The sequence below is a fragment of the Anopheles bellator genome, chromosome 1, assembly GCF_943735745.2.
Source record: "Anopheles bellator chromosome 1, idAnoBellAS_SP24_06.2, whole genome shotgun sequence".
In the NCBI taxonomy this organism is placed as follows: domain Eukaryota; kingdom Metazoa; phylum Arthropoda; class Insecta; order Diptera; family Culicidae; genus Anopheles; species Anopheles bellator.
In genome coordinates, this window is record NC_071285.1 from 33,183,379 (window position 1) to 33,194,208 (window position 10,830).

Here is a 10,830-nt window from a genome sequence, read left to right on the forward strand (position 1 = left end):
AACACCAACCGATCAATCGTCACGATGTTGTACTTCCAAATCATGTCGTTAATCGTGTCGACACATTTGTTAACGTGTGCACCTCCGCCGGAGTTGGCTACTTCGAAAAGCAAGTAATCGCACAGTTTCCGCAGATGCGTGGACAAGGCGCGGGCGCCGATGCGTTCCAGTATCCTGTGGGGAAAAATTACAACCAAACGCTTAGAATATCCCTAGATGTAGCATTAACCTACACTCACTTGTAAGCTACCGGACTGATTGCATCCGTTTCAATAATCATCTTGAATACGAGACACAAAAACAACGGAGGGTTGACGGCCATACCGAAATGTGCAATGATATCGTTTTCGTTCGTCATCGAAGCCCAGTTGCGAAACTCTTCGTCGACCGTTTTCTTCAACAATTGCTTGCTTTCCTTTGGGATGCCGTGTTGCAAAAAGAATTCATTCAGCACCTGCGGAAAGCAATACAACGTATGCTGTGGCCAGGCGTGTGGCGTGTTGGCCATGATGTTTTGCAATAGATCCTTGCACCACGCACTCGATTGTGGATCGCTGCCGGTGCCTGTGATGTGCATCGAGCGGGCTAGCGTAAGTATTAGTGCACGGTTTAGCTCCTCACTTTCAGCCGAAACGATATTGCCTGGCGGTTTTGGCTCGCTGACGTAACGCGAAAGCTGAGCCTGCACCTCAACCGAACCGAGACCTATGATCAACCGAAGGGCAGTTGATTCCACGCTGCAAGAGGGGAAAAAGAGAAATTACAAGATCCAACTGATTTGCTTGTTTTTTTTTTTAAGATTCTTACCATGAATGTAGTTGCATTTGGTTCGTGTGCGGTACGGAAGCCAGTGAATGCAAATGCGTTAACAGCTGCACTCGGTAGTGAGAGTGAATGTGGTGCATTCGATAAGAGAACATCTCTAGCAGTGTGTACAGTATACCCCAAGCGTGCGATTTGAACACTTGCGGCAGGAGTTGACCAAGAAAACCCTTGATACCGAGCGATTCAATCTCTGTATAAACGAGCAACCGCGAATAGGTTTCCACAAGTGCTGGCGCCATATTGTTTCCATTTGGAATCGAGTTTTTATTCTGGGCCTGCTTGATCATATGCATCACGATGCTGTGTATCAACGACATTTTGCTGTGGATGGTCAGACTATCCAGTACGCGCATGGACAGAGGTGCCGTGGGCAGAGGTTGGCCACCACCACCTCCTCCCCCAGCCATGCTTGCTTGCGGATTCTTACTGTTTCCGAGGATCGTGTCGATCAGTGCTTGCATAGGGCGCGAGAAATAATCAGTTTGCGTTGAGTAAGCATTACACAACAAAGCAAATCGATATTCGGAGCCCATGAACAGAGTAGGATTATTGCTGGGCATCGCCAATTGCTGCAGATAATCGAAATGTGACCGCAAAGCAATGGGTATCGGACGGTTTATATTGTAATTTTCCGTTTGCGCACGTTTCATCAGGTGAATCCAGATGCACGTTGGTGCCATTTGGTGCGTGCAGTATGGATTGTTATAGTCTGGTACTGGCAGAGGTTCCTTCTCCGGGTACAGTATATCGTACAACTTCAGCACTGGTAAGAAGTTAAGTATGGAGTGCTTTTGAATGCTCCCCGAAATGTATTGCAAAAACACCCACATCAAATGATCGCGGCCACGACGTAGATTGCGAACGGCCAGCTTCTCGTGGAGTGTGTTAACGATGTTCTGAAACGTGGCAAATTGAAACAACACGAAGTAGATCAACTGTGAACTCAAATGTAGCCAAACCCATTGCGTGTGGCTCGAAACTCCATCATCGTGCTCGCCATTTGGGCCTGTTCCGCTCGTCGTTTGTGATTCCTTTTCCGAATACTCCATCGCGTTTAGAACTAGCCATACAAGTTGCTCCTCCAGTGCCGCACATTTTTGCTTTTGCTGCTTTTGAAAATTCAGCATTGAACACACCATGTCGCGAGAATACGGCTGCTGGAGGACAAAGCGTAACAGTCGAGCCTGACACTGAAGTAATTCGTCGTCATAAGGAAGATTACCACGCAACGATAGTTTCAGAGTGTCCGGATCGAGTTTCCACGGTATTATAAGGTTGTCTGCGTAGGATGAGTGTTCCACGATCGGCAGCATAGACGAGTGGCCAATGATGGAGAGCATCTGGGCGACCGCAACAAATTCTTCGATAAAGTTAGCAATCAGATTCGACACCCGCCAGTGCATATTTTGATAGTCGGTCTTTTTAATCTCGTTGATGATGAAGTAAGCCGGTAGTAGGCACGCCGATCGATTGAAGATGTGCTCGATCAGTTCGATCAACTCGTGCAACTGAGGGAGAATGTTGACGCTCACATTAACCGGAAACGAAAGCGCTTTCTCTTTGCAGCATTTCATGATCTCCCGTACACCCTTGTAGTCGATGCCACCGATGACCTTACGCACCAGCTGAAAGGCTTCGATCCAGAAACACTGGTTCTTATAGGTCAGCTTTTCTGAACCCATGATCTGATCGCACAGAAGCTTTGCGGGTATGATGTTTAGCGCCACCATACGGTTCATCACCACCAAATATGCGTGCACCCGGTTCTGGTGGTTAACAGATGCCACATATCCGAGATAGCTGCGGATCGATGCTTCTTTCACATCCGGTGTCATCGCACCGAAAAGTGTACCAATCTTTTTAAAACCCTCCTCAGCCCGCTTCCGTTGCTCCTCTTCATTGCAAATTGGTATGATATATTTGTCCTCCTTGAAGAGAAAAAGTAGCGTCAGAGAGAATATTGTGCAGTGTGCTGTTAGTTCCCATATGCCGCCTACCAACACTTCCTCGAAAAGTTTCACAATTCTCGATTCGGACGACATTTTCCTGTGTTTCCTTGTAAATCAAAGTACAATGTTAAACAAACTAATCGAATTTAAGGCATCTTTGTAATCGATTAACGACCAGCAGAAATCCAAAACAAAGCACAAGCCGGAACAACACCAAATATTTATTGATAGTACTGTATCCTTCACACGTCTGAGCTTAGGACCAAAAGAGACGCCAAAGCCTGTTGTCAAGTGAAGCTGCCAAATGTCAAGTTCAAGAACTTCAAAAACCAATGCTGGCTGCGTCTGCGTCATGAATGATTTCAATTCAAAACAACCCAAGGAGCAGTTGGTTTCGAATCGCCGGCATGCCGTCGACGCGGGCACATGAATGGACTGCTTTCGACGGTATGCCGTCGATAGCAGTCCCATGGGACTGTAAAACGGACTGCTAAAGCTCATCGTTTTGACAAAGTTTATTTTTATAAAAATACGGTACATACAAGCTGTGTCGGTTTATAACGTGTCCCGTAGGATTCCCCGCAATATCGACGGATAACCGGACTGAACTCGTTTAATCTTAGGACAGTTCGCGCAGGAAACAAGACCCTTCGCGTAGATTGGAACAAATCTGCTGGATGACTTGGAATTAAATGAGGACAATAGGCGCAGCAACTGCCAGGAATCATAGAATGCTACGCAAAATGTTTCACGGGTATGATTAGTGACCGCAAGGTTGTCTTATAATTCCAACATTTACCCTTTTGTAGACATCAGACCGGCAATTCAACGCGGAAATGACTCTTTGAATGGAGGGAAATCGAAACCAACGTCCGCCTGTGCACGAAAAATCGAAGTTGAAGTAAAACATCGTGAATCGGTATTTTCTAGTCTTATCGAATACGTCAACGCTGGCGGTACGAAACTGAGCAGTGGGAAGCTGGCCGAATAACGCAAATTCAACGAGCTGAGTGTAAAATGCTTCTGAGACCACCATCAAACTCATCCATTTCGCCAGATTAAAAACCATCATCGATTGCCAGAGTATTTTTGCTTCTCGAATGGGACATCCGGACGACAGTAATGAGGACGAAACATTTACCATGAAGACATGAAGGCAAAAACATCGCGGCACTAAGAAGCGCAGAGTAATTGTAATAATAACTACCACATAAAGAAAGCAATTGGTCATTATGGCCGGTGAGGGATGACCCGTGCCGGTGAGGGATGATCAATTACCCGTTCAAGGTTGGGTCGTCTCAAACATCGGACAGGAGCAGAAAAATTTAGACAAAACAGGAGTGTTGGCGATTCAATACGTGAAGTCAACATCTTAAATGCGAACACAGCCTGTGCTGACCGTCTACTATGTTCGAGTGATCGTAGCCCAAGTAGAAGGCAGCGCGTTTTATAATTGGGTTATCAGCTGCGTGCTGCCAACCAAGTCTGAACTGAACCAAGAATGGCTATGCTGGTGAACTTGCGTTGTATATTCTCAATTCGATCAATCCAACATTGCTAGTGTTGATGCCATACAACACAAGCGTACTCGAGGATCGGACGAACAACAGAACAATACAAGACAAAAAACGTCACGGAACTCTGCACTCATACGAATAACAAACCCTAACATTCTGTACGCACGCTTGATTATATCCTCGAAGTGCAAGTTAAGCTTCTGCTTCGCGTGCAGTGTACACCTAAGTCACGGATAACATCTACACACGTAACAACAGATGAGCCGTTGCGATACGGAAACAGAACTAGTAATAATGTAGTAAATGTTATGTAGCAATAATATTTTAAACCCGGCGATTTTGCGTTCGTCGCTGGGTGACGAAATTTTACCGTTTTACCGTCCGTTTCTACTGTTAGAGACAGTCCGTCTGACAGTGAACCGGACATAGTTGCTCCTTGGGGAGGCATCAGTGCTCACTGCCGGAGTAACGATATCAGACGCCGTTTTTAGTGAAATAATTCAAACATAATCGATAACTCCTAAACACATCAACCAAGTATCGGTAAAATTCGCAGAATGTGATTAGCAACCAATGGGGACCAATACGTTGATTCCGACAAACACTTAAATATACTAATGTGTGTTGTAGTATACCTTTTATTGATAGATCAAAACAGAAATGAATAAAGGTTGAAATGTGCAAATAGGCTGAAAGGTAGAATCGAATTGGCATTTAACTAATGTTACTGCATTAGATTAGATTGCCGTCAGTAGACATTATAACGTTGTCAGAACATTTGGGCAATTGTTGGGAGTGGTGGCTGCAAAAAAACGCCTTATGGACGAGCATCCGGAAGAGGATTGTTGCAAACCAATCACGCCTGCCGGACTGTATGGTGTAATTAAATTATGGCGTCTCCTTGGTGTACGTTCACCTTCGATGCAGTTGCCTTGTAAATCAGCCTGCTCCACACAACCAGAGCTCCATCGCGATACGGTTCTTCTGAGTGGTGTCGTAGGAAGACTGCTGTTACTACATGCAGCCGATTCCACTAGTACTGGACTTGATGTGTGATCAACATTAACATTTGGGATACTATCATTGACGCTGTTCTTCTTATCATCGCCCGTCTTTAATCGCTTAAGTTGGGGCGAAAGGAGTAATGACGTGGTATCTTCCGTTGGTGACAATACAGGCGCATCTTCTAATAATGGTCTCCTCTCAGCGTTCGCGATGCTTTTTGCCGCTTGTAGCAACTTCTGCTTTCGAAACTTTGTCAGCCAATCAATATTCTCTTTCAGTTTGTACTTCTTTTGCCCTGAAGTTCCGCCACTGCTGGCAGCACCAACACCACAAGTAATTGATGATCCTAGGCTTCCGCCGCTAGCAATAACGTTTACTAAATGCGGTGCTTCACCGTCCATCACAAAATTAGGCAATCTTAGATTTAGTGTCGGCGAGTATATCAACGGATGTATGTTGTTGGAGCTTAGAGCCGAAGTGATAGCTGTGGCATTCTGATCACTATCGACAGGTCGGACATTAAGATCCGCCGTGGCCAAAGGCGATTTGCACGATGTTATTCCACCTACTGTGTCCTCTTCACTTGCTTCCAGGATGGCGCTTAAACTGTGAGACGAAGATGACTTCGAAGCTACCTCAAGGGCATTAAAACTAAAGGCTGGTTGCGAGCTCAAAGGACTGAAAAGGCGTCGTCCGCGGCATTCCTCTCGAAAAGCACGTTTGACTGGTGGGAATAATGATGTCTCCTCCACTCCATTATTCTGTGACATTACACCGAGCGATCTCTTAGTAGTGCTATTTCCGATGCTGTCATTTTTTAGATCGCCATCGCGAGCCATACTGTTGACCGATGCGTGCTCTTGTCCTTCCATTGTGCCAGTTGTCCGATGAATAGATTTGACTGCGCTGGGGGTTGTTTCGTTCTGCTGCACGAAACGCTTGACCGATCGAGGAGTAAATTCAAGAGATTTTATTCTGAACTGTTCACTGGAATAGGAGTTGCAATACTCGGCAGTACCGCGCAACTGAATCTTTTCATTGGGATCCAACTCCTCCGGTCCCAGACGCCACACTTTATGGCATGCATCGTCGCTACATGTGACAATGCGCACTTTGCTCCAATCATGCATCCATGCGACACTCGTCACTTCAGCTGCGTGCCCGTGCAATTTCAATAACGGTCTTGAATTGTCTATATTCCAGATATAGCTATGTTCATCACTCGAACCACTAATGAGATACTGACCGTCGGGACTCAGCGCGGATTTGACGTAAAAGGTTCCATTCTTATAACCACTGTACCGCGTGAGGGGGTGGCCATCATAGGTCAGCACATTATAACAATAGATGTAGTTGTCCATGCAGTTCACGTAGAGCCGGTGACGAGAATGGTCGATCACGAGATTCGTAAAACCTTTCAAAGTAGTTGTACCGCTGTACGAAAAGCTATACTTTGGCAATGGGTCTCGCTGATGACTTGTGTAGTGGCGCCTTGTGTCCCAAACCTTCACCACTCCATCACCTGCTCCACATGAGATAAGTGTATTAGCATTTTGGAATGCCAAACCTGTGATACTGCTACTGCAACCTTGTGCAGGAATTTTGGGAGTTTGTCTCGTACGCCTCCTATACGAAGCGGGTGTTCCTGGTCCACCCGAATGTCCATTGTAAATACAATTATCTGCTCGTGGCAACATGTTGGATCCAAGTTTGGCTCGAATATCCCATATGATAATTGCCCCATCCCGTCCGCCGGTCGCAAACACTGCCGGATCATCACACTGGAAGGCCACCGTCTTGACCGATCGTGAATGGCCACGAAACACTTGCGTACGGACCAGTTCTGCGTTGGTCAATGACAACAGTTGCGCTGTATGGTCACCGGAAGCAGTAACAATCTTCATCTCTCCAGGCATCCACTCAACATCGAATACTGCATTGTAGTGGCACTGAACTCCGTCCAGTGATCGTTCCCCGCCAGGTTCTTTGTTCCACCGGTTTGTGTCCTGTATCGCAATCTTTCCATCTTCATTCGCTATCGCGAGGACATTCTGAAGACCCGAACACTTAGCAAATTTGGCAGCCAAGATCGGGGGTGATGGGTTATAGTCTGCAGACAATCTGGACGGTGAAATGCCTTTCCAGCTGTCACGCTCGCGAACCAACAATCGCAACAACGTTGCATCGTATTGCTCGGCGAATCCTACAAACATCAGTGATTATGGATTATGTACTAGTTACGATCAAACGATTAAATATCTCTTATACTTATAAAATATTTCCTACTTACCATGACCCGTTTGTCGGCGCAATAAATTTAACACCGTATTCATGTTTGTTGATGTCAGTACTTATAAGAAACGTTTTCTGCATCCGATGAACACAAAACACTACTTTTAACACGTGAAACGTTCCAATCTAAAGCAAAACTGCATTCAGATCAAACGATTATATTAATACACTAGCAGGCAGAATCTGTGGTTACCAAGCGTAAAAAGCGGGAAAAATCGCTCTCTTCGGGCTTACTTACAGCCAAATAAGGCTAACGCGAATAATAAAGGAATCGTCAACGAAGACCAAATGTCAGTTTTTGACAGTACAAAATGCTCTACTCCTTCGGTTGATGTTTTGCTACAGTTTCATTCCTTTGTAACGTTTTTTTTTAATATTTCCCGATGCGGGAAAACAACCTGTTTCTCCCCGCCGTCTAGGTCCTGTCTGGCATGCAGGGGGGGGCAGAAACGCGATGTGTCATCGCATTTTATTCAAATAATATATATACATAAATACATAAATAAAGCATATATTTACAAGTAGTTATACATTTAGTCACATTCATAAGCCGCGGATGTAGACGTATAGACGTTTCCAGCTCCGCTACAAGGAGCTGTCAGTCGCTACTCCGCTCTTGCTCTGCACAGCCGGTCAAGTAACAAACGGTTAACCTGCAGCGTCATTAACCCCACGATTAACGAGGTGTTTGTCGGATAAGTTGTGCAGAAGGCTGACTTATCTTATTGCTGCAGCAGCAGCAGCAGCCGCAGGCGCAGCCTCGGCCTCCAAGCGCTGTTCTTCTCGCCACGCCTGTTGAAGTTGCAGGCTCGGCAGGCCCGGGCAAAGCGCTGCCAGCACTCCGGGCTCCGCAGCATCTCGCTCGCCAGGTTATCCGGCGTGAGGGGGGTGCGGCCGTCGTCTGCCAGCATCTCCGCTCTCTCTCGCCGGAACCGCGGGCAGTAGAACATTACATGTTCCGCTGACTCCGCGGCACCAGGACACCAGGTGCAGTCAGGGGATCGTGCGAACTTCTTTGCGTGCAGGAACTCTCGGAAGAATCCATGTCCCGAAAGCACCTGGGACATGTGGAAGTCCACACGTCCATGTTTCCTGCTGACCCAGCACGTGACGTTCGGGATGACTCGGCGGGTCCAACGCTGGTATCGGCTGGCGTCTGGCGTCGCCGCAGCCGCCCACTGCTCTTGCCACTAGCTGATTGTGCGCAAGCGCTCTCTCCTGCGCAGCGCCGCCGCGTCCGGGGAGGGTTGGGCGCCTTCTGTTGGCTGTCCAATCGCTGTCCATCGTCGCCCGATGCAGCGCTCGTCCTCCTGCAGCAGCAGTGCAATGGGGATCATGCTGGCGAGGACCGTGGCCAAGAAACGCTGCGGAACGTGCTTGCCACGCCCTGCGCTAGCTTGCGCTGCACTCCATTCAGGCGCCTACAGTTGCTCTGTACGTCGAGGCCGAAAGGCCGCGTTGCCCATAGCGGGGCTCCGTATCGGACATTGACGTTACCGCACTCGCAATCAGCCTGCGTCTGTCGCTCGTCGCTCCGGAACGATTAGGCATCAAGGCCAGAAGGACTCGCGTCACCTAGCCAGCCCGTTCTGCCACATACTAGATGTGCGGTCCTTTGTAACGTAGCTCATGATATACCGTAGAAACGATTCATAGAGGTCGCGATGCCGTAGAAGGTGTGAACACGTCCTTAATTCGGCAAGACAGGTCTTACCTCTTCCATCGTGGAGTTCCTTACACTTGGCGTTGATCGTGGCGCTGCCAATCGCAAGCTTCGTTAAAAAGCTTTCATATTTTAACTACTTTGTTTATTTCAAACTATTTTCAAATCGTTTATGAATTATGTATTTATTTTAAAATAGTGTATCAGCTATGATTTGAATATTTTTTTCTACAACATCTGGCCGACAACATTCACCTTTTCTCAACTGATCTAATAAATTCGCTTTTTGCTTTTGCAGGTGATGGGCAAACACTTCAAGATCATTGCTAGGCATAGTTTCCTTTGCCCGAGCCATTCGTTTCGAAATTCTTTTCCGTAAGAGAAGATCAATTTGATGGACTTTTGATTGCTCCATTGGAACGGATTGTATTTTTATGACACCCTGTACTGGGGTTTTGATACAATACTTGGCCAATTCAATTGCCGTATTCATGTCATAAGTTTCTCTAAAGCAGATGCATTGCTTTTCCCACTGATGAAGATCTCCGCAAGGTTTTTCAAGACGAATCCACATAGACACTACTACTTCTTTTTGTATGGGTGATATTCTTGCTTGATTCCTTTGCAATGCGAGTGCAAGCGGAATGTCAAAGAAGGTTTGGAAAAATCCTAAAGAAAGTTTCTTTGCCACTTTTAGCCATTCTAGGCGCATACTTCTATAGTACATATTATCATCGATGACAAAAAGATAGTCCTTATAATCTGTTGAAAGAGAAATTTTTAAAACAACACCAAATTCATTTTCTACATAAGTTAGTGAGTTTTCTAACTTTTCACGATCGTTTTCTTTAACAGCAACGATAATTGTCTCCATCAAGGACAGTAACTTTTTGCGTCGCAACTTGTACGATCCTGTGTCATTGGAAAATAGGTCGTATTGAGCATCTACCCTTATAAAGCTATCATAACACACATGCACCACGTTGAACGTATGAGTCCTTGTCGTTTCAATATGTTTACAATAAGTCGTTTTTCCCGATGCAGGAACACCCACCAGAACATTCAAGCAAATTCTGTTCATGTTGAGCTTGGTTGAAATTACAATATTGTATATGTGCATTTGTACATTACTTTGTGCCTTGCGAAACATCTTGTATCTTTGGTTCGGATGCACGTTGCTGTGTCTCAGCTATTATTTTCGTCTGTTGAGCTTCCATTTCGATCATTCTTCTCTGATTTATGTCCGTCTGAACTCCCATGTATACGTGCAGCAAACGTTGGTTGACAATGGCAAACTTGCCCACGCAATTATCAGCGCATAGCGTCTCTTCACGCGATAAATCCCGGCTAAACAGGTTCTCTACACACGAGTTGAAGCACATGTCTGTTATTTTATTGTACATTTGGAGGAAATCTTTGATCTGAAATTAGGTAAGAACAGTAGAAAAACTACGTGAAAACATTTCCCGTTCTTAGTTTTCTTACATTTCTCAATTCGTAATCCATTTTCTGCGTTAAAGGCAGACTCTGTGAATGCGTGCGCGTTGTACAGCAGCTGGTTTTGACGTTTCATTTTTTT

The 10,830-nt window shown here is 45.9% G+C and overlaps 5 protein-coding genes across 5 annotated transcripts in view; all 5 read right to left on the minus strand.

Annotated features, from left to right (window-relative positions):
* LOC131215454 (mediator of RNA polymerase II transcription subunit 23-like) overlaps positions 1-2,867 on the minus strand; it is a 3,407-nt gene extending 540 nt beyond the window's left edge. Inside the window, exons 1-4 of the mRNA XM_058209843.1 lie at positions 2,823-2,867; positions 808-2,753; positions 240-737; positions 6-174 (exon numbers count right to left, since the gene is read on the minus strand). Of these exons, the coding sequence (XP_058065826.1) occupies positions 6-174; positions 240-737; positions 808-2,753; positions 2,823-2,867 (2,658 nt within the window). The remainder of the gene's footprint in view (positions 1-5; positions 175-239; positions 738-807; positions 2,754-2,822) is intronic.
* Positions 2,868-4,922: 2,055 nt separating this feature from the next.
* On the minus strand, positions 4,923-7,714 carry LOC131211950 (protein lethal(2)denticleless). Its single transcript, XM_058205648.1, has 2 exons — positions 7,587-7,714; positions 4,923-7,499 (listed from the first exon to the last, which is right to left on the minus strand). Exons 1-2 carry the CDS (start codon positions 7,627-7,629, stop codon positions 5,050-5,052), a joined length of 2,493 nt encoding a protein of 830 aa, XP_058061631.1. The 5' UTR covers positions 7,630-7,714; the 3' UTR covers positions 4,923-5,049.
* Positions 7,715-9,380: 1,666 nt separating this feature from the next.
* Positions 9,381-10,371, minus strand: LOC131206272 (L-seryl-tRNA(Sec) kinase). The gene has a single exon (XM_058198771.1). It carries the CDS (start codon positions 10,369-10,371, stop codon positions 9,442-9,444), a length of 930 nt encoding a protein of 309 aa, XP_058054754.1. The 3' UTR covers positions 9,381-9,441.
* LOC131206281 (mitochondrial import inner membrane translocase subunit Tim10B) lies at positions 10,371-10,830 on the minus strand. The gene is made up of 2 exons (XM_058198782.1): positions 10,737-10,830; positions 10,371-10,672 (listed from the first exon to the last, which is right to left on the minus strand). The coding sequence occupies exons 1-2, from the start codon at positions 10,755-10,757 to the stop codon at positions 10,379-10,381; spliced, it is 315 nt and encodes a 104-aa protein (XP_058054765.1). The 5' UTR covers positions 10,758-10,830; the 3' UTR covers positions 10,371-10,378.
* The window catches only part of LOC131215455 (uncharacterized), a 5,879-nt gene continuing 5,814 nt past the window's right edge, over positions 10,766-10,830 (minus strand). The window contains exon 4 of the mRNA XM_058209844.1: positions 10,766-10,778. Coding sequence (XP_058065827.1) covers positions 10,766-10,778 — 13 coding nt within the window. The remainder of the gene's footprint in view (positions 10,779-10,830) is intronic.

Coding starts and splice junctions, on each gene's coding strand:
- LOC131211950 (XM_058205648.1), bottom strand. CDS start 7,629: ATGAATACGGTGTTAAATTTATTGCGCCGACAAACGGGTCATG. Junction 7,500..7,586: donor GCGCCGACAAACGGGTCATG/GTAAGTAGGAAA, acceptor TGATGTTTGTAG/GATTCGCCGAGCAATACGAT.
- LOC131206272 (XM_058198771.1), bottom strand. CDS start 10,371: ATGCACATATACAATATTGTAATTTCAACCAAGCTCAACATGAACAGA.
- LOC131206281 (XM_058198782.1), bottom strand. CDS start 10,757: ATGGATTACGAATTGAGAAAT. Junction 10,673..10,736: donor TGGATTACGAATTGAGAAAT/GTAAGAAAACTA, acceptor ACCTAATTTCAG/ATCAAAGATTTCCTCCAAAT.